This window comes from Amblyraja radiata, chromosome 7 (assembly GCF_010909765.2).
Source record: "Amblyraja radiata isolate CabotCenter1 chromosome 7, sAmbRad1.1.pri, whole genome shotgun sequence".
Taxonomy (NCBI): Eukaryota; Metazoa; Chordata; class Chondrichthyes; order Rajiformes; family Rajidae; genus Amblyraja; species Amblyraja radiata.
This window is the reverse complement of record NC_045962.1, coordinates 82,475,722-82,500,757: the sequence shown is the minus strand read 5'-3', so window position 1 is coordinate 82,500,757 and position 25,036 is coordinate 82,475,722. Positions and strand designations below refer to the sequence as shown.

At 44.0% G+C, this 25,036-nt stretch overlaps 2 protein-coding genes across 3 annotated transcripts in view; both read right to left on the bottom strand.

The window, feature by feature from the left end:
* hspbap1 (HSPB1 associated protein 1) overlaps nt 1-25,036 on the bottom strand; it is a 136,983-nt gene that overhangs the window by 83,223 nt on the left and 28,724 nt on the right. The window lies entirely within an intron of this gene.
* Nucleotides 826-1,415, bottom strand: micos10 (mitochondrial contact site and cristae organizing system subunit 10). The gene has a single exon (XM_033024861.1). It carries the CDS (start codon nt 1,395-1,397, stop codon nt 1,161-1,163), a length of 237 nt encoding a protein of 78 aa, XP_032880752.1. The 5' UTR covers nt 1,398-1,415; the 3' UTR covers nt 826-1,160.

The following is a 25,036-nucleotide window of genomic DNA, read 5'->3' as shown; positions in this document are numbered from 1 at the left end:
ACCATGGAAAGACAGCACAAAAATAAAAACTTCTGGTTCACTCATTTGTCACCCATCCAGACTGAGCCTGTTTTTGATTTCCCCACACACAACGTTCAGTAGTTCTAGGAGCAGAATTAGGCCATTTGGCCCATCAAGTCTACTCCGCCATTCAATCATGGCTGATCTATCTTTCCCTCGCAATCCCATTCTCCTGCGAGACCCCATATCCCTCCAAACCTGTCCTATCCATGCATCTGTCTGTTTCTTAAACGCTGCAATAGTCCGTGCCTCAACTATCTCCTCTGGCAGCTCGTTTAGTACACCCACCATTCTTTGCTTGGAAAAGTCACACACAGGAGAATTCTCCCTTCTCCCCATTACCCCTGACACCCGTACTAATCAAGAAAAACTTTTGATTCTTAGCACCAACGCTGTCCAAGTCTGAAGAAGGGTCTCAAACCAAACATTACCCATCCATCTGCTCCAGGGATGCTGCGTGACCCGCTGAAATTACTTTGTGTCCTTTTGTGAAAGTTTGTGGACACATAGCGATGGGGGAATTGTTTTTAAATCTTCAAGATGGCCACTCACCATTTTACAGATGAGTATAAAAGAGAGTCAATTCTATGTCCCTTTGGCACCAGTTTTGGGTCAGTTCTTACGACATATTGTTCTTCAGTGGCACAGAGGTTAGTACTGCTGTCCAAAGATTATAGAGGAATCTTTGCTGCTGTCCCACCGCTCCAGCGATCCAGGTTCGATCTTGACCTCGGGACCTCAGCTGTCTTTGTACAGCGCACACGATGTCCCCGTGACCGTACAGGTTCCCCTCTTTTTTTTAAATTTTTTTTTTTTTTTTAAATCGATATCAAGTTTAATTGCTTGTTTGACAATCGTGACTAGTTATTTTCAGAATGCTGACACCACCAGTGACCATCATGTTAGACAGTTTCTTCGATGAGCCCATCTGTTAGTCCTTAGTCCCAACTGCTCTTCCATTTACATGCACAGATGGAAAAAAGCTGGGGACAATGAACTGTTGTTAACTCTTTATTAATAACAACACTATTGTAGAAGTTTGACAAATAAAATTAAACATAGCGCAGCAATAAGAATCTCTCTTGCACGGACACAGGTAGAATTGATTCACGGGCAACAGTTAGTAGAGTCAGAAAATATTACGGTGATTCATCTTTGACAAACTTTCCATGAAGGAGATATGGAGACTGAAAATCATGCTGGCAATTCGCATATGCCATTCCTAAACCCATCCCTGCACCAAAGGTAATAGGCCATACATGCCTTTTGAAAGCAAAAACAGAAAATACAATTCCTAATCCAAGGCCAACACCTAACTTCACCACCGTGTCGGCCGCGCACCGTTCCATCTTCCGGCTGACCTCGGCCTCCGCCATCTTGGACCCCCTGTGGGTTCTCTGGTTTCCCCTCCATTGTCCCAAAGAGGTGTTGCTGGGTTAATTGACTGCTAAAAATTGCCCCGGTGTAGGCGAGTTGCAGGACAGTCAGGTTAAAAGGGAACGGGATTGATGAGATGGCTCTGAAAGTGGCATTGAGGCAATGGGCTAAATTGTCTCCTTCTTCTGCGCTGCGTGAAATATAACAACATTCTTGAAATATATTATCTCCAACTTGGGTTCTTTCGTTTCTTCCACAGCATGTGGAAAATTAAGCTGTGTGGAAAATTTAAATATCAAAAATGCACTTAGATCAAAGTGGAGCACTAGCTTCACAGTGCGTGCTGTCACCTCGAAAACTGTCTAAAGATAGTTGAAGGAAAAAGGGGAAGCAGAATGGGTCAGTACTTCCATCCGAATTTAGCGTAAAAAGATAATGAAGTTATCATAAATGGCCCACGTGCTATAGATAACTAATCCTGATGAGATGTAACTAACTTCCCAAAAAGGTCAAGCCCTGTACAATTTCTAATTTGATTTGGGGAAACAAATCATGTTTCGATAAGCCGCTAACCGAGCGTTGGTGTAATTCACGCACTGTTTCTTCTGCAACAGCAAATTAATGCTGTTAAATCCACCACATGTCGATTGAGACCGAAAGGATTAGCAGCGAACAAAACACTTAATTATCCCCCATATGATATCACAAGGAGAAATAGTAAATCAAACACAATAGCGGAATTTAAGAAAATCACTTTTACTTTTTTGTTGTGAAGAAACAGAACCTGTAGAATCTGAGGCTAACTATTCCCCTCTGTTGTGTGTCCTTGCTGCATACTTTTCATATTTTCCCTTGTGAGAACAGAAGAATTATCATCAGGCTTTACACATCTTTGGAAGCAAATGGATTAGCAAGCACATGAAGCAAATGAATGTTCAAGATCTCCCCTACATCGAATGCTTCACCATTCAGTTCAGTTTAGTTTATTGTCACGCGTACCGAGGTACAGTGAAAAACTTTTGTTGCGTGCTATCCAGTCAGCAGAAAGGCAATACATGATTACAATTGAGCCATTTACAGTGTACAGAAAAGTGTGGAGCGATTGTAATGAGTGACTGCAGCTCCACTTCTGTACAGAGCACACAGGTAGTCGGCTGGGTTGGGCGCCATCTTGGAAGCTGAGCAAAGTCCCACAGTACTTTAAACGATGTGACATACACACAAGAACCGCACAAAGTGCTGAAATAACTCAGTGGGTCAGGCAGCATCTCCGGAGGACATGGATGGATGATATTTCAGGTCAGAACCCTTCCTCATACTGGCAGTAGTTGGGGGGGAGGGGGGGAGAGGGGCAGAAAACTGCAAGAAAGTGAAGCAGCTGGGCTTGTACACTCTGGAGTTTAGAAGGATTAGAGGGGATCCTATTGAAACATGTAAGATTGTTAAGGGTTTGGACACTGAGGCAGGAATCATGTTCCCGATGTTGGGGGAGTCCAGAACCAGGGGCCACAGTTTAAGAATAAGGGGTAAGCCATTTAGAACAGAGACATGGAAACACCTTTTCTCACAGAGAGTGGTGAGTCTGTGGAATTCTCTGCCTCAGAGGGCGGTGGAGGCAGGTTCTCTGGATGCTTTCAAGAGAGAGCTAGATAGGGCTCTTAAAGATAGCGGAGTCAGGGAATATGGGGAGAAGGCAGGAACGGGGTACTGATTGGGGATGATCAGCCATGATCACATTGAATGGCGGTGCTGGCTCAAAGGGCCGAATGGCCTACTCCTGCACCTATTGTCTATTGTCTATTGGCAAGTGATAGATGGAATGTTTAGGAAGGAACTGCAGAAGCTGATTCTTCCATCTGAAGTAAAAGCAGAATGGATCGAGCCCTGTTTTGTCTGAAGAAGGGTCTCGACCCGAAGTGTCACCTATTCCTTTTCACTAGAGATGTTGCCTGACCCGCTGAGTTATTCCAGCACTTTGTGTCTATCTTAAGTGATAATTGGATATGGGTGAAGGGGTTATGATTGGCAGTTGGGTGGACAAAGGCTACACATGAAAAATAGACAAAGGGGTGAACGATAAGAAGAGGTGAAATGTGAAGCCAGAGGAAGGGATAGAAGTGGTAAGGGACACGGAGTGGGATAGGGGAGAGGTTAGGGGAAGGGGGGGGGGGGGGTTTGGAAAGTGGGAGAAATAGGTAGGAAATAACGCAGATGCTGGTTTAAACCAAAGATAGACACAAAAAGCTGGAGTAAGTCAGCGGGACAGGCAGCATCTCTGTATAGGTGCGCACACAGGTGGGCACAAGGAAGAGAGGGGGGAAAAGGGGGAGAACTGTAAAGGGCCTGTCCCACTTTCACGACCTCTGCCGAGTTTGCCCTTGACTCATACTCGCAGCATAGACATAGAAACATAGAAAATAGGTGCAGGAGTAGGCCATTCAGCCCTTCGAGCCTGCACCGCCATTCAATATGATCATGGCTGATCATCCAACTCAGTATCCTGTACCTGCCTTCTCTCCATACCCCCTGATCCCTTTAGCCACAAGGGCCACATCTAACTCCCTCTTAAATATAGCCAATGAACTGCCCTCAACTACCTTCTGTGGCAGAGAATTCCAGAGATTCACCACTCTCTGTGTGAAAAATGTTTTCCTCATCTCGGTCCTAAACGATTTCCCCCTTATCCTTAAACTGTGACCCCTTGTTCTGGACTTCCCCAACATCGGGAACAATCTTCCTGCATCTAGCCTGTCCAACCCCTTAAGAATGATCGCCACAAGGTCGTAGGAGGTCGTAGGTAGGTCTTAGCAGGTCGTGATGCTTGTCGTAGGTACTTGTGGCATTTTTATCAACATGATGAAAAATGTCTACGAATAAAAAAGGTTGTGAATTAGGTCGTGAAAGTGGGACAGGCCTTTTACTAATATAAGAGAATTCGATGTTCATATTAAAAAACACACGCAAAATGGTGGAGTTACACAGTGGGTCAGGCAGCATCTCTGGAGAAAATAAAATGGGTGACGTTTTGGGTCGGGACCCTTCTTCAGACTGTTCCTATTGTGGGATATAAGCTACCCAAGCAGAATCTAAGGTGCTACTCTTGCAGTTTGCGTGGCCTGTCGCTAGCAATGGAAGAGGCCCACGACAGAAAGGAGAGTATGGGAGAGTATGGGAAAGGGAAAGTTAAAATGGTTAGCAACCATGTATAAACTACAGGATAGGAGGGGACAAGGGTAGCTGTTAAATACCGTGTCAAGTAAAACAACAAAATGTCGGCATTGTCAGAAGGAAAAATAATTTTATCCCATTTACACAATTCTGACTGTGACCTGATACTTCCCAGAGTGTTTTACAGCAAGTTAAGAACTTCTAAAAGCATAGCGATCTCATAGCAAGAATATAGAAAACACTCAGCTGGTCAGACGGCTCCCATAGAGAGGACAAAGCCAATGTTTCAGATTAGTGCCTTTAATGTCAAAGTTTACAAACCTAAAATAATGAAGACAATTAATAATTAAGGGTGGCACGGTGGTGTAGTGGTCGCGCTACTGCCTTACAGAGCCAGAGTCCCGGGTTCAATCCTGACTATGGGTGCTTGTCTGTACAGAGTTTGTACATTTTCTACGAGATCTTCGGTTTCCTCCCACACTCAAGACGTACTGGTTTGGAGGCTAATTGGCTTGATATAAATGTAAGGTACACAAAATTGCTGGAGGAACTCAGCGGGTGCAGCAGCATCTATGGAGCGAAGGAAATAGGCGACGTTTCGGGCCGAAACCCTTCTTCAGACCTGTCCCTGGTGTGTGTAGGATAGCATTAGAAAACGGGGATCACTGGTCTGTGCAGACTCAGTGGGCTGAAGGGCCTGTTTCCGAGCTGTATCTCTAAACTAAACTAAATAGGGCCACTGAGGAATGCACAAGATAAACACATGGATAATGAGAGCATAAAGATGTCTTAATTTTAAAATAAAATCTACTTATAAAATATAGAGCCTTTCAGGAATGGATTTTAATTACATTAACCATGAAATTTGTTGTTCTGATGAACGGTCATTGACATGAAAGTTAAATCATTTCTCTCTCGCCACAGATGTTGGCTGCTTTGATTATTTCCAGCATTTTATGTTCTTTTTTCAGACTTTCATTTATTATTACATTTATTTGATGAACAAATCATGAAATTAAATTGGCCCAAAGGCCCCACACATGCCTGCTACCAGTCATCCATCTACCTTTCAATGAAGATTTTCTTATCTTTTAATTAGTTACTCCCTTATATATTAACCTTGCTTCCCCTCAACACGATCGACACTATTCACCTCAAAGCATCTCAATTCACCTCAAAGGGTATGATGAAGTCATGTTGAGCTCATTGTCATATGCACGTACGGTGAGGTACAGTTATAAAAACATAATAATATACCTAAATGACACTAAAAAGTTAATGGCAAAAGACACTAGTACAAAAATACGCAATTGGAAACGAGTCGATTTGTTACTAACACCTATGAGAGAGAAGCGAGTGTCACCAAACCTCTGAATTCTCTGGGGTGGAACCCTCTCCAAGACATACCTGTTTTACAAAATGTTACATGGTCAGCTCAACATAGACTACAAGACCTACACCAAACCCAAACCAATTAGGAGCAGACGAGGGCATTCGATCCAATTTGTGATCCCAGCTACAAAGACAGATGTATACAGCAATTCGTTCTTCCCACGCACAATTAAAGCATGGAATAATCTCCACCCAACTATAATTACCCAACCAGATGCAACTAAATTTAAAGTAGCTCTTTCTTCCCAATAACCCTTTATGGCTTAAGCCCTCCCTTCACCACCTCCAGTTTAAATTCCATTTGGAATATTTTGGAGGACCAAGAAACCAAGAACCAAGAACCAAGTCCATTGTAGTGCAAGAGGCATCCGCAAGGTTTAGTTGCTGAGGTAGGACATGAGTTGTGCTGGTCGGTTCAAGAAACTAATAGTCATAGTTCCCAAACCTGGTGGTGTTCTGGCTTCTGTGCCTCCTAATAAAGACGAAAGACAATAGACAATAGGTGCAGGGGTAGGCCATTCGGCCCTTCGAGCCAGCACCGCCCTTCAATGTGATCATGGCTGAGTTGGGCCGAAGGGCCTGTTTCCGTGCTGTATAACTCAGTGATTGGATGCAGGGCAGAGGGTATGTTGAGAACAGCAGGAGGGAGTCATGGGGGGAAGTTCCTGCCTTCTTCCCATATCCCCTGACTCCGCTATCTTTTAGACACAAGACGAAGAACAAAGTAGGGCTGCACACATCAAGAATCAAGAGTGTTTTATTGTCATATGTTCCAGATAGGGGAGAAAAAAAGTTCAGTGTGTGTATATACACATGCACACATACTCAATCAATAAACAAATAGAGTGCAATAATAATAATAATAATAATAATAATAATAATAGTCTGTTGTAGTTCAGAGCTTGGCATGCGCAGAGAGTCGAGCCACTGCCTTATAGGTACAACAACCAGGGTTGGATCTTGACCAGGTTCTTCCTCCAGCCCATAGACATGGGGGAGGGAGAGTGTGTGGGGGAGGGGGTGTGGGGGGGGGGTGTATGGGGGATGGGGAAGTATGGGGGGGGAGGCGGGGTGTGGGGGAGGGGGGTGTGGAGTGGGGTGTGTGTGGGGGATGGGGAAGTATGGGGGGGGAGGCGGGGTGTGGGGAGGGGGGGGTGTGGGGGAGGGGGACCCTTCAAAACCTTCATAACTTTTGTACCATTTCACCGATCGGAACAAAACTTATTTGACTTGCAGCAGAGGAGAATGGTGAGTAAGGTGGTGAAAAATCGTTGCGCCATGGGGGATCATTTATTGAGCAAATTTAATTAAAACGCAGGCAGGATGTGGTCAAGATCGGAGTTTTAGTAATATATAGATAGATAGATGTGCAGTTCTGTGCACCGTCATAAAAAATATGTTGTCAAGCAGGAAAGGGTACAGAGAAGATTTACAGGGATGTTGCCAGAGCTAGAGGGTCTGAGCTATAGGGAGCGGTTGAGTAGGCTGGGATCCTATTCCTTGGAGCGCAGCAGGATGAGGGGTGATCTTATTGAGGTATATAAAATCATGAGAGGAATAGATTGGGTAGATGCACAGAGTATCTTGCCCAGAGTAGGTGTATCGAGGACCAGAGAACATAGGTTTTAGGTGAAGGGGAATGGATTTAATAGGAATCTGAGAGGTACCCTTTTCACACAAATGGTGGTGGGTGTATGGAACGAGCTGCCAGAGGAGATAGTTGAGGCAGGGACTAACGCAACATTTAAGAAACAGTTGGACAGGTACATAGATAAGACAGGTTTGGAGGGATATGGACCAAAGACAGGCAGGTGGGACTAGTGTAGCTGGGACTTCCTGGCCGGTGTGGGCAAGTTGGGCCGAAGGGCCTGATTCCACACTGTATCACTCTATGTGATGACATGTCATGCAGGGAAAATGAAATAATTGCAAAGGCCTAAAATGAGAGAATGAGTAAAGGAGGGAAAAAAATGGAAAAATATTAAGATCTGAGGACGTAGGTTTAAGGTGAAGGGTAAAAGATTTAATAGGGATCTGAGCGGTAACTTTTTCACGCAAAAGGTGGTGGGTGTATGGAATGAGCTGCCAGAGGTGGTAGTTGAAGCTGGGACTATTGCAGCATTTAAGAGATAAATAGATAGGTACATGGATAGGACAGGTTTGGAGGGATATGGGCCAAACACGGGCAGGTGGGACTAGTGTGGCTGGGACATACTGGCCGGTGTGGGCAAGTTGGGCCGAAGGGCCTGCTTCCATGCTCTATGATTATCTTATTTTTGAATTCAAAAGAAAACTACATTATTAAGGAATATTAAAAAAAATATTGCACATACATAAAAATCAGAGAAATGCAATAAGGCTAGAGGGAATTACCTCAGTTAATTTTTGCAAAATGGCTAAAATATGAAATATTTATTTTGCCTAAGTATTTCCCAAGCATATTAACACGGTTAAGGAATATTAACATGGTGGATGTGACATTAATAGGGTAGAAAAAATATAATTAAAAAAAACATTTAAGGTGGAAAATGAGAGATTCTTGCTAAATTGTTTCATAAATCTGGAGGTTCATTGGAATTGAAAATAGTGCCAGAGGACTAGCAGATAACTAATGCAGTTCTTATATTTAAGGAAAGATTGTAAGTCTAGTGATCTATGGTGCAGTTATCTGAACATCAGTGGAAGGAAGTATAATAATGTTTATATCCAAAGATGTCATAGAAAAGCATCTGGCAACTGAAAATATAAAACAGAAAAAATATGAAATCTGAAATTGAAAATTTAAAACAGATTTTAAAAGGAAAGATCATGCTTGACCAAGTATGACATCCTTTGAAGAAAGAGAATAAAACAAATTCAGCAAGGGATTGACGGCCGAGGTGTTCAATTGTTCAACTGTAGAAACAAGAACAGAAATGAGAGAATGAATTGGAAGTTATATGAGGTGCTATGATAGGAAATAGAGAGCTTGGAATGCAAGCGTGTGAATAGACTAAAATGTGATTAAATCTTCCAGCAGTTCAGCTGTGAGTCGCCACATGCAAAAAGCGTGTAGGTGCATCGAAGACCGAAAGAAAGTGGAAGGTCTGTTACGAAAGGAGGGGAACTGGTGCTTAACATTCCCGACTGCATGGTATTCAAGGAAGAAAGGAAAGGGAGAAATTTGGACGTTGGTTAAGGAAAATATTATCGTACTTGAAAGAGACTTTCCTCGAGGGGTGGGGGAAAGAGTTTGTCATGTGTATCGAGGTACAGTAAAAAGCTTTTGTTGCCTGCTAACCAGTCAGCGGAAAGATAATCCGAGGTTACATTAGAAATTCCTCCTCATTTCCTTTCTAAAGAAAAGTGGAACAGCACAGTGAAACAGTGGCTTTATTAGCTGCAACACTTGTGCCCCCCCAAATCATAACAAGATAGAATGTTACATCTAGCAACACATTATTTAAAAGTTTAGTTTATTGTCACATGTGCAGTGAAAAGCTTTTGCTGCGTGCTATCCAGTCAGTGGAAAGACAATACATGATCACAATCGAGCCATCCACAGTGTACAGATAGAGATAAGGGGAATAGCGTGAATAACGTTTTGTGCAAGTTAAAGCCAGTAAAGTCCAATTGGAGATAGTTCGAGGGTCACCAATGAGGTGGGTAGAAGTTCAGGACTGCTCTCTAGTTGTTGGTAGGATGGTTCGGTTGCCTGATAACTGCAGTTCGAAGGCAGAACTGAGTTAACTAGAATTAAGAATTAAGACGTCACAGGTAATTCTGCTCTAACGCAATGGTTGCATTCTTAGGAAACCTCATGTTATAGAAACTGTCACATCAATAGAGGAATAGTGGGTTTGGAGTTAGAGAGTTTCAGACTCACAATAACAAGTTTTTTTTTAAAGTCTTACAGGAAAGAAGGGAATTTTGAATAGTTACTAGACTAAGTGCAGAATTTTTGATAGCTACTAGACTAAGTGCAGTAGGGTCTGCTCCCTCAACGGTGTGTGTTGGGGAGCTGATGAAGCTGTTTGTGAAATGAGGCCCCCCCTCCTGACGTCACTGGAATGTGGTGGGATATTCTGTTTCACTGTACCGTGGTGGGGGGGGCATTGCGACGTCACTGGAAGCTGGTGTTTTAAAAGGTGGTTTTGATGTTGGTTTACACCGAAGATAGACACAAAATGCTGGAGTAACTCAGCGGGACAGGCAGCATCTCTGAACACGGGTCTCGACCCAAAACGTCACCCATTCCTTCTCTCCAGGGATGCTGCCTGCCCACTGAGTTACACCAGTATTTTGTGTCGATCTTCATTGAACAAGTGCTAATGGAAGCCACACTTCTTTTCAATGGCAACCTGCTGCCAGTGGTGAAACACTGATGCCTGAATAATGATGCCTAATACATTTGGATTATCATGACCTTTGATCGGGTAATACATATTAGATTAATTAAAAGTGAAAACCTGCATAATCAAGTGAAGTAGTAGACTGGAGAGAGAGTTGGCTGCACAAATGAACAGTTAAGACACAAGAGACTGCAGGTGCTGGAATCTTGAGCAAAACACAAAGTGCTGGAAGAACTCAGCGGGTCAGGCAGCATCTGGGGAGAGAGTGGACAAGTCATGTTTTGGGTCAGGACCCTTCAGAAAAATGAGCAGGAATTTAACATATTTATTCAATTAGCAAAAGGTGAATTGAAGTTGAGATCACTAGATCATATGTCAAAGGATATGGGGAGAAGACAGGAGAATGTTGAGAGAGAAAAGATAGATCAGCCATGATCGAATGGCAGAGCAGACTAGATGGGCCTAATGGCCCGTATGTCTTATGATCTTATTGCTGTGTGTTTCTTTAACGATTGAAAGTACAGTTCCAAAATCTGTAGATATCATGAAATTGAGGAAGTATTTACTGCCAGATTGTGACAAAATATAGTCAAATTAAAGGATAGATTTACATAAAACTGTATATTACAAAGTAATGATAGCCATGAAACTACTGAACTGACAAAATGAACATTTAATTGAACCATTCCCTCAGGGAAGGAAACGTGCCATTGCTACCCATCTAACCAGACCCAGATTATGTGATAAAACTGGCTGCAAATTACAAAGTTAGGGAACAACTAGGAAAGAATAATTGCTTGCTTTGAGTCTAATTCACAAATGAACTTCAATGTCGATAGACTGAGGTAGAGCATAAAGATACAAGGTATAAGCATCAAGATGGCACCGAAGTCGGCGACTCTTTGCTCGCTGGTCCCAGAGGGGGATGTGTGATCATTCATTACTATCGCTCCACTCATTTAAATATTTATTTCAACAGCAGCATTTAGAGTCATAGAGTCATACAGCGTGGAAACAGGCCCTTCGGCCCATCTTGCCCGCACCGGCCAGCATTTCCCAACTACAAAGGTACGCAAAAATGCTGGAGAAACTCAGCGGGTGCAGCAGCATCTATGGAGCGAAGGACAACTACACTAGTCCCACCTGCCTGCGTTTGGTCCATATGCCACCAAACCTCCCCTATCCATCTACATGTCTAACTGTTCCTGAAATGTTGGGATAGCCCCTGCCTCAATAACCTCCATAGGCAGCTCGTTCCATACACCAACCACCTTTTGTGTGAAAAAGTTACCCCTCAGATTTCTATTAAATCTTTTCCCCTTCACCTTAAACCTATGTCCTCTGGTCCTCGATTCCCCTACTCTGGGAAAGAGACTCTGTGCATCTATCGGATCTATTCCTCTCATGATAATAGAGAATAGGCAATAGACAATAGGTGCGGGAGTAGACCATTCGGTCCTTCGAGCCAGCACTGCCATTCACTGTGATCATGGCTGATCATCCATGTTCCTTGCCTTCTCCCCATATCCCCTGACTCCGCTGTATCTAACTCTCTCTTGAAAGCATCCAGAGAATTCTGAGGCAGGGAATTCCACAGATTCACAACTCTCTTGGTAAAAAGGTTTATCTCATCTCCATTCTAAATGGCCTACCCCTTATGCTTAAACTGTGGCTCCTGGTTCTGGACTCCCCCAACATTGGGGACATGTTTCCTGCCTCTAGCGTGCCCAATCCCTTAATAATCTTGTATGTTTCAATAAGATACCCTCTCATCCTTCTAAATTCCAGAGTGTACAAGTCCAGCCGCCCCATTCTATCAACATATGACAGTCCCGCCATCCCGGGAATTAACCTTGTGAACCTACGCTGCACTCCCACAATAGCAAGAGTGTCTTTCCTCAAATTTGGAGACCAAAACTGCACACAATACTCCAAGTGTGGTCTCACTAGGGCCCTGTACAACTGCAGATGGACCTCTTAGCTCCTATACTCAACTTTTGTACATCTCTACTCATTTGTTACATTAACTATGCTAGACCCTTTATCCTGTATCTGTACACTGTGGGCGGCTTGATAGTAATCATGTATAGAAAGTTTTTCACTGTGCCTCGGGGTACAAATGGCAATAATAATAATAAATAAACTAAACTAAAAAAAGTCACATGCGTCTAGGTGAAAAGTATCAAACAGGGTGGGGGTTGTAAGGGATCTGGTGGTACAAAGCATTAAAAACTGGGATGCAGATTACTGGCAATACAAAGGTAGACACAAAATGCTCATCTTTGGAGAGAAGGAATTGGCGATGTTTGGTCTCGACCCGAAATGTCGTTCATTCCTTCTCTCCAGCGATGCTGCCTCACCCGCTGAGTTACTCCAGCATTTTGTGTCGCTGTGAGCCAGCATCTGCAGTTCTTTCTTACACACTGGCAATACAAACACAAGCGGAGCTTCTCAGATCTCCGTACATTTCTATTTTGCATTCTTAATTGTAAGTCTATATAATGTTACTAGACTAAGTGGGACCCGTTGGGTCCCAGCATCACACAGGAGGGCTGGTCATCCAACGCAATATTCCACCTCTCCACCAATTCTAATATTGGTGGCCAGTTGGGGGGGGGGGGGGCTTTCTGGAGCGCTAGTATGGGTGTTGTGGGCTGAAGGGACTGGTTTCCAGAGGGCTAGTATGCAAATTGTGCGCCAAATGGATTCTTGGGCTGGCGTCTCAGTCAATCAAGCCTGTTGTGCTGGCAACTCACTCATTCACGGCTGGTGGGCTGGTAGTTGACTCACGGCTAATCCTTGAAATTCTATTTCAAGCAGGGTATAAGGCCACCAAATTCAAGTGCAGTTTCTTACCACTTCTAGCAGCGTGCAAGGCCACCAAATTCAAGTGCAGTTTCATACCATTTGAAGTAGGGTGCAAAGCCACTAAAGACAGCGAGTCGTGACCTCTCCCTCCTCCATCTTGCAGAGACTGAGCCACACCCACAGTTCCGGGTTTTATAACCCCTCCCCCCCCCCCCCCACCGGAAAAGGTGTGGCTTTCATGGAGCGATTGACAGGAGAGAGATTCTCAACATTTAAAAAAAAACTAATAACACTTTTATTTTTCATTGATGGGAAGAATTCTCTGCACCTGCTCAGCGGAGGGGGACTGAGTAAGATGGCCAAAAATCACAGCCGTAAGTGGTAGCGTTTAATCTAAAATCAATATACAGTGCAAACAGGAAGTAAGTGCATTTACAGTAGTGCCTTTTAACTTCAAGCCAAAGCACCCAAACCACCATTTGCAGTAAGTAGTGCATTTCAACTTCATGCCACCATTTGCAGTAAGTGGTGCCTTTCAACTTCAAGCCAATGCACCCACGCCACCATTTGCAGTAAGTAATGCCTTTTAACTTCAAGCCATTGCATCCAAGCCACCATTTGCAGTAAGTAGTGGCTTTCAACTTCAAACCACACCCAAGCCACCATTAGCAGTAAGAGGTGCCTTTCAACTTCAAGTCAAAGCTCCCAAGCCATCATTTGCAGTAAGTAGTGCCTTTCAACTTCAAGCCAACGCAACCAAGCCACCATTTGCAGTAATAGTGCCTTTCAACTTCATGCTACCATTAGCAGTAAATAGTGCCTTTCAACTTCAAGCCAATGCACCCAAGCCATAATTTGCAGTAAGTAGTGCCTGTCAACCTCATGCCACCGTTTGCAGTAAGTAGTGCCTTTCAACTTCAAGCCAAAGAACCCAAGCCACCATTTGCAGTAAGTAGTGCCTTTTCTACTTCAAGCCAAAGCTCCCAAGCCACCATTTGCAGTAAGTAGTGCCTTTCAAATTCAAGCCAATGCTCCCAAGCCACCATTTGCAGTAAGTAGTGCCTTTCAACTTCAAACCAAAGCTCCCAAGCCACCACTTGCAGTAAGTAGTGCCTTTCAACTTCATGCCACCATTTGCAGTGCCTTTCAACTTAATGCCAAAGCACCCAAGCTACAATTTGCAGTAAGTAGTGCCTTTCAACTTCAAGCCACAATTTGCAGTAAGTAGTGCCTTTCAACTTCAAGCCAATGCACCCATGCCCCCATTTGCAGTAAGTAATGCATTTTAACTTCAAGCCATTGCATCCAAGCCACCATCTGCAGTAAGTAGTGCCTTTCAACTTCAAGTCAAAGCTCCCAAGCCACCATTCGCAGTAATAGTGCCTTTCAACTTCAAGCCAAAGCTCCCAAGCCTCCATTTGCAGTAAGTAGTGCCTTTCAACTTCAAGTCAAAGCTCCCAAGCCACCATTTGCAGTAAGTAGTGCCTTTCAACTTCATGCCACCATTTGCAGTAAGTGGTGTCTTTCAACTTCAAGCCACACCCAAGCCATCATTTGCAGGAAGTAGTGCCTTTCAACTTCAAAGCTCCCAAGCCACCATTTGCAGCAAGTAGTGCCTTTCAACTTCAAGCCAACGCAACCAAGCCACCATTTGCAGTAAGTAGTGCCTTTCAACTTCAAACCAAAGCTCCCAAGCCACCATTTGCAGTAAGTAGTGCCTTTCAACTTCATGCCACCATTTGCAGTAAGTAGTGCCTTTCAACTTCAAGCCACAATTTGCAGTAAGTAGTGCCTTTCAACTTCAAGCCAATGCACCCACGCCCTCCCCCATTTGCAGTAAGTAGTGCCTTTCAACTTCAAGCCACACCCAAGCCATCATTTGCAGGAAGTAGTGCCTTTCAACTTCAAGCCAAAGCAACCAATCCACCATTTGCAGTAAGTAGTGCCTTTCAACTTCATGCCACCAATTGTAGTAAGTGGTGTCTTTCAACTTCAAGCCACACCCAAGCCACCATTTGCAGTAAGTAGTGCCTTTCAACTTCAAGCCAAAGCAACCAAGCCACCATTTGCAGTAAGTAGTGCCTTTCAACTTCAAGCCAAAGCAACCAAGCCACCATTTGCAGTAAGTAGTGCCTTTCAACTACAAGCCACCATTTGCAGTAAGTAATAATAATAATAATGGATGGGATTTATATAGCGCCTTTCTAATACTCAAGGCGCTTTACATCGCATTATTAATTCACTCCTCAGTCACACTCGGTGGTGGTAAGCTACTTCTGTAGCCACAGCTGCCCTGGGGCCGACTGACGGAAGCGTGGCTGCCAATCTGCGCCTACGGCCCCTCCGACCACCACCAATCACTCACACACATTCACACACAGGCAAAGGTGGGTGAAGTGTCTTGCCCAAGGACACAACGACAGTAGTGCCTTTCAATGTCAAGACACACCCAAGCCAAGCCAACCGGGGGGGGGGGGGGGTTTCTGGAGCGCTAGTATGAACCATTTTAGAACCAATAGACATTTTTTTTGCAAGCTTTAGAACCAATAGACATTTTTTGCAAGCTTTAGAACCAATAGTCATTTTTTTTGCAAGCTTTAGAACCAATAGTTATTTTTTTGCAAGCTTTAGAACCAATAGACATTTTTGCAAGCATTTTAGAACCAATAGACATTTTTTTGCAAGCTTTAGAACCAATAGAGACACTTTTTGATAGCTTTAGAACCAATAGACATTTTTTTGCAAGCTTTAGAACCAATAGACATTTTTTTTGCAAGCTTTAGAACCAATAGACATTTTTTTTGCAAGCTTTAGAACCAATAGACATTTTCTTGCAAGCTTTAGAACCAATAGACATATTTTTGCCAGCTTTAGAACCAATAGACATTTTTTTGCAAGCTTTAGAACCAATAGACATTTTTTTGCAAGCTTTAGAACCAATAGACATTTTTTGCAAGCTTTAGAACCAATAGTCATTTTTTTGCAAGCTTTAGAACCAATAGTCATTTTTTTGCAAGCTTTAGAACCAATAGACATTTTTTGCAAGCATTTTAGAACCAATAGACATTTTTTTGCAAGCTTTAGAACCAATAGACATTTTTTTGCAAGCTTTAGAACCAATAGACATTTTTTGCAAGCTTTAGAACCAATAGACATTTTTTTGCAAGCTTTAGAACCAATAGACATTTTTTTGCAAGCTTTAGAACCAATAGACACTTTTTTTGCAAGCTTTAGAACCAATAGACACATTCTGCAAGCATTTTAGAACCACTAAGGGCACTTACATTTGAGTAGACATGTGTTCAGTGTTATTCACAGCTCAGAGAAACGTGACCCTCTGCCTTCCTCCATCTTGAAGAGACTGTGTGGCACACCACTTCCTGGTTTTATAGTCCCTCCCCCCTGCCGCCAGCGGGGGCAGCAGTGAGAATGGGGAATTTTGTAAAAACATTAATATCTCTGTCATTTTTAATCGACGGGAAAAATCCTCGGCACACATGTGGCGGAGGGGGGCTCTGAGCAAGGTGGCCAAAAATGACGGCCATAGGTGGCGGCGTTCTCTCGGAAATCGCAGCACAGATGGCCAAAACCGGTCAAGAACAGACTTTTAGTAATATAGATACAAGACCAGACTGCAACTGTCCTATTTCACCCACCTTGTGAAGGCGTCAAACGTCTGCTTTAATACCTCACAGCAAACTTGACTGAGAACAAGGGTTTCGTGCAGCGACACATGTTACCTATGGCCTTTCCTACACATATGAGTAAAGTATCAGATTGATACCTTTGACAAAGCCATATCATATAGGAAAAAGATTAGAACAGGTATAGGAAAAAGGGTCTCGACCTGAAACGTCACCTTTCCATGTTCTCCAGAGATGTTGCCAATGCTCCAGAGATGATCTACAGCATTACTACAGAACAATACGTCCTTTCTAACCAACATCTGCAGCTCCTTGTTTCTATTCTATAGGAAGTGAAGTGTCAGCTTTGCTCTATTGTGTAGCATTCTTACCCAAGTCAGAACTTTATAGATTCAAGTTCCTCTGCAGAAATCGGACTACAACTGACCCTCCAGTGTTGGAAATGAAGGAATAAGATAGTGGGGTCATCATTCTGGATGAATCTAAAAAAATTCCATTGCACTATTTCAAAGCCAACCAAGGGATGGCGTAGGTGTATAAAAACATGCGATGAATAGATCGGGTAGACACACACACACAGAGTCTCTTGCTCACCCAGAGTAGGGGAATCAAGAACCAGAGGACATAGGTTCAAGGTGAAGGGGTAAAGATTTTATTGGAACGTGAGGAGGTAACATTTTCACACAAAGGGCGGTGGGCGTATGTAATGAGCTGCCAGAGGCAGGGACTATTGCAACGTTTAAGAAGCAATTAAACAGGTACATGGATAGTAGACACAATAATCTGGAGTAACTCAGTGGGACAGGCAGCATCTCTGGAGAGAAGGAATGAGTGGCATTTCGGATCAGTGTGCAGTTCCTTCCTACAGGGTACACAGATAGGACCATCAATCAATCTATCTATATCCCTTTACAGAATCAAAATGTCCTCATCACAACCTGCCCTTCTACCTATTTTTATGCCATGAAAAAACTTGGATCTCTTGCATTTTATTCTCTAATCCAGGTATTTAATGGAAGTAGTAAACAAGTGTGGGCCAAGACTGATCCAGTTATTTTACTCCAGTTATTTTACTCCACCAGTAATTTTACTCCACCACCAGTTATTTTACTCCAGCCTGAAAATAACTGGATTTAATAAGAATCTGAGGGGTAACCTTTTCACACAAAGGTGTTTGGATCGAGCTGCAAGAGGAGGTAGTGAGGCAGGGACGATCACAATGTTTAACAAACATTTAGACAGGGTACATAGATAGGACAGGTTTATACGGATATCGGCCAAATGCAGGCCCTTGGGACTGGTGTAGATGGGACATGTTGGTCAGTGTGGGCAAGTTGGGCCGAAGGGCCTGTATGACTAATTCTCACCAGTGACCAAGTCAGTTTGTGAATCTCTCAGCCAACATTGCTAAAACAGCAAATCTGTTCAATACTGACTACAGTCACTGAGTCAGTCGTACAGTACAGATACAGGCCCTTCAGCTCATCACACCCATGCCAACCTTTACATTCATCTACGCAATCCCATTTGTCTGCGTCAGGTCAATATCCTTCTGAGCTGCCCGATAACAATGCCTATCTAATTGCCTCTCAAATGAAGCGATTGCTTGCAATTCCACCATTTGCTCCAGCAGACACTCTTTAAAAAGATTTATCTTACCGTAAACCAGTGACCTCTTATATATTTGATATCTCTACCATAGGGAAAAACATTCTATAATTTTATAATCTCATCTTCTTCTTGCGAATTAAACACGAACCAAAGGAATAGTTGGATCTCAAGCCGGGTGTTGAGCAGCCAGGTTGTTATCTATGCGTCAAATAATCTCATAATATTATACATCTCCAGCAGGTCACCTCATGGCCTTCCTCACTGCAGGCAAAACGAACCCAACCCGCTATCACCCGCTATAAATAAAGTCCACCAATTCAGGCAATTTCCTGGTGAATCTCCTCTCTGCACCCTCTAGCGTAGTCATATAAAGGTGCTTCATACTCAAAGTGCGGCCTAAGCAACATTTTGAAAAGTTACACCAACATTCTTCACCGACCGTATCTACCAGGGTTGCCATTTTCAAGGACTCTGGACTTGAACCCCAAGCCCCCTTATCATCAACAGTCCTTGTCATCTAACCATTTAATTTAGTTTAGTTTCAGAGGTACAGTGAAAAGCTTTTTGTTGCGTGCTAACCAGTCAGCAGAAAGATAATACATGATTGCCTCACACGCGTCAAGATTAAATACCATCTGCCAATGCACCAATTAGCTTAAGCCCCTGTCCCACTTAGGAAACTTGAACGGAAACCTCTGGAGACTTTGGGCTCCACCCAAGGTTTCCGTGCGGTTCCCGGAGGTTGCAGGTGGTTGCCGGAGGTTGCAGGTAGTGGAAGCAGGTAGGGAGACTGACAAAAACCTCCGGGAACCGCACGGAAAACTTGGGTGGGGCGGAAAGTCTCCAGAGGTTTCCGTTCAGGTTTCCTAAGTGGGACAGGGGCATTACTAAAATTTGTGGGAGTCTGCATTGCACAGAACTTTCTGCATAAAACAGCAAATTCAGAAGTACCTCAGAACATTCACAAATGTCCTTCAGTTTCCAAGAATTGAAGATTAATCTCCAGAACAATCGTAATGGTGACACAAGAGACGGCAGATGCCTAAACCCGAGTAAAAGTGCTGGTGAATCTCAGTGGGCCAAGCAGTACCTGTGGATGGAAATGGGCAGATGGTGTTGAGATGTGCCCATTCTTCAGTCCAGTAGTTTAGTTTAGTTTAGAAATACAGCGTGGAAACGGGCACTTCGGCCCAGCGAGTCCGCGCCGACCAGCGGGTCACCTGCACATTAGTTCCATCTACACTCTGGGAATAATTTACAAAGGCCATTTGACCTACAAACCTGCACGTATTTGGAGTGTGGGAGGAAACTGAAGCACCTGGAGAAAACCCACGCAGTCACAGGGAGAACGTACAAACTCCGTACAGACTGCACCCAAGGTCTGGATCAGTCCCAGGCTGTAAATCTACCACAGTAGTTTGCTTCCCCCCCCCCCAGTAGTACTACTTATTTCTTCCCCCCACATTGGTGTTCATTAGTTTTAAATATTCTGTTGGCCTGACAATCAACAATTAGTGGCAAACAATCTGTTTGCTTTCTAATTAACGACAGGAAGCAGAAACAACACGAGGAGAAATGCTGGATGACCAATTGGAGAAGAGAGCCACGGTAAATCAACAAGACACTGACAAGCAGTGAGAGTTCCAATCACAGCCTGGGGATTGTACAAAGGCATCAAATCGTCAGTGTATGCAAATAGCCATCTGTGCAAGTTCTGGAGACTGGCATTCAGCTTCTTTCCTTCAGGACAGTGGGTGAGCATCTGGGAAAGTTTTTATATTCTTTAACAGTCAAGAGTTTTTAGTTTAGTTTAGAGATACAGCGCGGAAACAGGCCCTTCGGCCCACTGGGTAAGCGCCGACCAGCGATCCCCGCACATTAAATGGCCTGTCCCACTTGGCCGTCATTTGCGCCTCATTTACACGTCATATGTAAAATAGGTTGGTGCGTCGTGAAGCACAACGTCGCGTGCAAATCACGCGTTAACGCAGCCGTCTGGTGCGCGTGACATCATTAGAATACCCTGCGGCGCGCGGCAGGACGTTGATGCACGGTTACGTAACCATGCGTACACGTGAGATGTCGGGACGCCAGCATACGATGCCATTGCGTCAGCGTGCGTACCCAATGCGTCAGCGTGCGTACGCGATACGTCACGCAGGTGGCGCGCGAGGATTTAGTTCCTGTACTAAATCCTGGAGCGCCGCGCGATACTGCTCGCCGTCGCATACAATTCCACGCCTCACCATGCGCAACGCATGTGCACCCCACGCGTCACGACGCATCGACCTAATTTACATATAATGCGTAAATGAGGTGCAAATGACGCCCGAGTGGGACATGCCTTTAACACTATCCTACACCCGCTAGGGACAATTTTTACATTTACCAAGCCAATTAACCTACAAACCTGTACATCTTTAGAGTGTGGGAGGAAAGCGAAGATCTCGGAGAAAACACACGCAGGTCACGGGGAGAATGTACAAACTCCGTACAGGCAGCACCCGTAGTCGGGATCGAACCCGGGTCCCCGGCACTGCATTCGCTGTAAGGCAGCAACTCTACCGCTGCGCCACCGTGACCGCCCCCCAAATTTACGCATGTGATTTTTTTTTTAACGCATGTGAATAGATCGGGTAGATGCACAGGGCCTCTTGCCCAGAATAGGTGAATCGAGGACCAGAGGACATAGGTTCAAGGTGATGGGGAAAAGATTTAATAGGAATCTGAGGGGTAACTTTTTCACACAAAGGGTGGTGGGTATATGGAACAAGCTGCCAGAGGAGGTTATTGAGGCTGGGACTATCCCAACGTTTCAGAAACAGTTAGACAGGTACATGGATAGGACAGGTTTCGAGGGATGTGGACCAAACACAGGCAGGTGGGACTAGTGTAGCTGGGACATGTTGGCCGGTGTGGGTAAGTTGGGCCTGTATACACACTGCAGCACTCTAGGTCTATGTCTTGAAACCAAACAATGAGATTCTTACTTGCAGCAGCACAACAGATATATAAACATTGTAATCTGCAAACACCATAATAAACAACAAAAACATTTTTTTCATATAGGTGTATATGTGTGTATAAAAACAAACAATAATAGTGCAAAAGCAAAAGACAATGCCCACAAATTTTATGTCATTCAGAACTTATTTGGAGGTTGTAGTGTTTAATTGAGAGGGAAAGATAGATAGATCAGCCATGGTTGAATGGTGGACTTGATGGGCCGAATGGCTTTGATGAGTTTTGGAGTTTCTCAATAAGCCTCGTTGCCTATCTACGTTCCTTCAAAATGTTCCTCAAAACTCTCTCATTTTAAATGGTTTGTGTCAACCTTTAGACTTTCGAGATACAGTGGAAACAGGCCCTTCGGCCCACTGAGTCTGCGCCAACCAACGATCATACCATACACTAGCACTATCCTACACAACAGGGACAATTTACAATTTTACCAAAGCCAATTAACCTACAAACCAGTACGTCTTTGGAATATGGGAGGAAACCTGCGCACCCATAGAAAACCCATGCGGTCACAGGGAGGATGTAGAAACTCTGTACAGACAGCAACTGAGGTCAGGATCGTACCTGGGTCCCTGGAACTGTAAGGCAGCAGCTCTAACTTTCTTTCATATGAAGAAAGACTGGATAGACTCGGCTTGTACTCGCTAGAATTTAGAAGATTGAGGGGGGATCTTATAGAAACTTACAAAATTCTTAAGGGGTTGGATGGGCTAGATGCAGGAAGATTGTTCCCGATGTTGGGGAAGTCCAGAACAAGGGGTCACAGTTTAAGGATAAAGGGGAAATCTTTTAGGACTGAGATGAGAAAAACATTTTTTACACAGAGAGTGGTGAATCTCTGGAATTCTCTGCCACATAATGTAGTTGAGGCCAGTTCATTGGCTATATTTAAGAGGGAGTTAGATGTGGCCCTTATGGCTAAAGGGATCAGGGGGTATGGAGAGAAAGCAGGTACAGGATACTGAGTTGGATGATCAGCCATGATCATATTGAATGGCGATGCAGGCTCGAAGGGACGAATGGCCTACTCCTGCACCTATTTTCTATGTTTCTATGTTTCTAAAGTTGCGCCACTGTGCCGACCTACCTGTTTTTACCTGCTGTAACTCCTTTGAAGCACTTTGAGATATTTTGACCCAGTAAAGGAGATGGATAGTTTGTTTGTGCTGGATACTATCGGAATATTATTAGTATAATATCTTTGAAATTTCAGAAGTGCTACAGATTTGTCTAATGACAAATAACAGAGCAGGTAGCGTCTGGGGACTTATTTCTCAAGCTGGGATACGGAATATGGATAATAGGTAGCTATTAAGGCTGCTGAAGTTTGGAAGTGATCTTCAATGGGGATCAGCAATGGAATCATTTTGTTCACAGCAAGGACTTGGAAATACAAAGTGCAAAAGCTTATTACAGAAGAGAACTGTAACAGCATACACAGCTTTCAAGAAGAATTTGGATAAATACATAAAGGCATAACAATACTGCTGGACCTTGGGGAAAATGGAGAGGAACAAATTGAATAGTTCTTACAAATAGTTGGCAGAAGCATGGATAGTTGGCAGAACCACTGGCTCCCTGTGCAGTTCCGAATAAATTTCAAGATCCTTCTTTATGTTTACAAAGCCTTTAACGGGCTTGCCCCCACCTACATCAAAAGTCTGCTTACCCACCACACCACCTCCAGGTCCCTCAGATCGGCTGACTTGGGGTTACTGAACATCCCGCGGTCTACGCATAAGCTCAGGGGCGACCGCGCCTTTGCGGTTGCAGCTCCTAGACTGTGGAACAGCATCCCTCTTCCCATCAGAACTGCCCCCTCCATCGACTCTGTTACGTCGAGACTTAAAACTCATCAAGTTTTACTCTCAAGCCTTTCTTAACGTCCTCTAAGGGAGGGCTATATGTATGTATTTATGTATGTACTTAATCTATGAACCACTGTTGTATAACATTAGTACCTCTACCAATGTAAAGCACTTTGGTCAACAAGAGTTTTTTTTAAATGTGCTATAGAAATAAAAGTGACTTGACTTGACTTGACTGCCTAAACAGAGGCTTTTGTACATTATAATTCCATGTAAGTTTAATGTTTAGTTTAAGGTAGACAAAAATGCTGGAGAAACTCAGCAGGTGAGGCAGCATCTATGGAGAGAAGGAATAGGTGACTGAAGAAGGGTCTCGACCTGAAACATCACCTATTCCTTCGCTCCATAGATGCTGCCTCACCCGCTGAGTTTCTCCAGCATTTTTGTCTACCTTCGATTTTTTCCAGCATCTGTAGTTCTTTCGTAAACATAATGTTTAGTTTAGTTTAGAGATACACCGAGTTGGTGCCGACCAGTGATCCCCGTACACTTATGCCCCCGTCCCACTTAGGAAACCTGAACGGAAACCTCTGGCGACTTTGCGCCCCACCCAAGGTTTCCGTGCGGTTCCCGGAGGTTGCAGGTGGTTGCCGGAGGTTGCAGGTAGTGGAAGCAGGTAGGGAGACTGACAAAAACCTCTGGAACCGCACGGAAACCTTGGGTGGGGCGCAAAGTCTCCAGATGTTTCCGTTCAGGTTTCCTAAGTGGGACGGGGGCATTACACTATCCTACTAGGGACAATTTACAATTATACCAAGCCAATTAACCTCCAAACTGTAGGACTTTGGGGTGTGGGAGGAAACTGAAGATCCCGGAGAAAACCCACGCAGGTCATGGGGGGAACGTACAAGCTCCCTACAGACAAACAGCAGCAGTCAGGATCGGGGCCCAGGTCTCTGGCACGGTAAGGCAGCAACTCTACCGCTGCGCCACCCACGGTTTTTATCAACATTTTTTCTGCAGCTAAATGAAGCATAACCCTAAAACACTGCGTAAAATCTTTATTCTTAAACGGTTTGCTTCGAGTGAATGGTACTCGAAGCAATACTTGAGCTGTTGATACAACGAATCATTGCTGTTGACGACATACATGCGACGGGTGAGCCAGAGAGCCAAAGTGCCCTTCAATCCCAGCTCAATGACCTGGCCGCAAGGTTCAAGGCCAACGTGCGGTGCTGCGAGAGTGAGGCACGTACAGGGTGTGTTGTCTTTCAGATGAGACACAAGCCAGGGCCCCATTTGGCCTGCCAGAGGGATACAACAGGGCATGCTTTGGGAGTTGCACAAATGAACAACAGGCTTTATTCATTACAACATTGACTACATTTCAAGAAATACCTGATTGATTGTCAATTTATTTTGGAAGACCATAGGTCAACCGGCCTGCTATAAAATACTTCTCTCTTTCTCTCTCTCTCAACAATCAATGACATTCATGCTTACATCGTGAACTAAATGAATCTTGAAATTGAAAATGCTGCACACATAAACTTGTCCCCAACTTACAAAATGTTAGCTTGGCATTTCTCCAGAACTTGAATGTAATCAAGTCGTTTCATAGAAATGAACACAGCCAAGATTAAGACTTGACCAGCGATTTACCATACCGCCTCGATACATCTGCCCTGGCTCTTTGAAAGACTTAATTATATTTCTTCCCCGTAGTCATAGAGTGATACAGTGTGTAAACAGGCCCTTTGGCCCAACTTGCCCACACTGGCCAACATGTCCCAGCTAGACTAGTCCCACCTGCATGCACTTGGTCCATACCCCTCCAAACCTGTCCTATCCATGA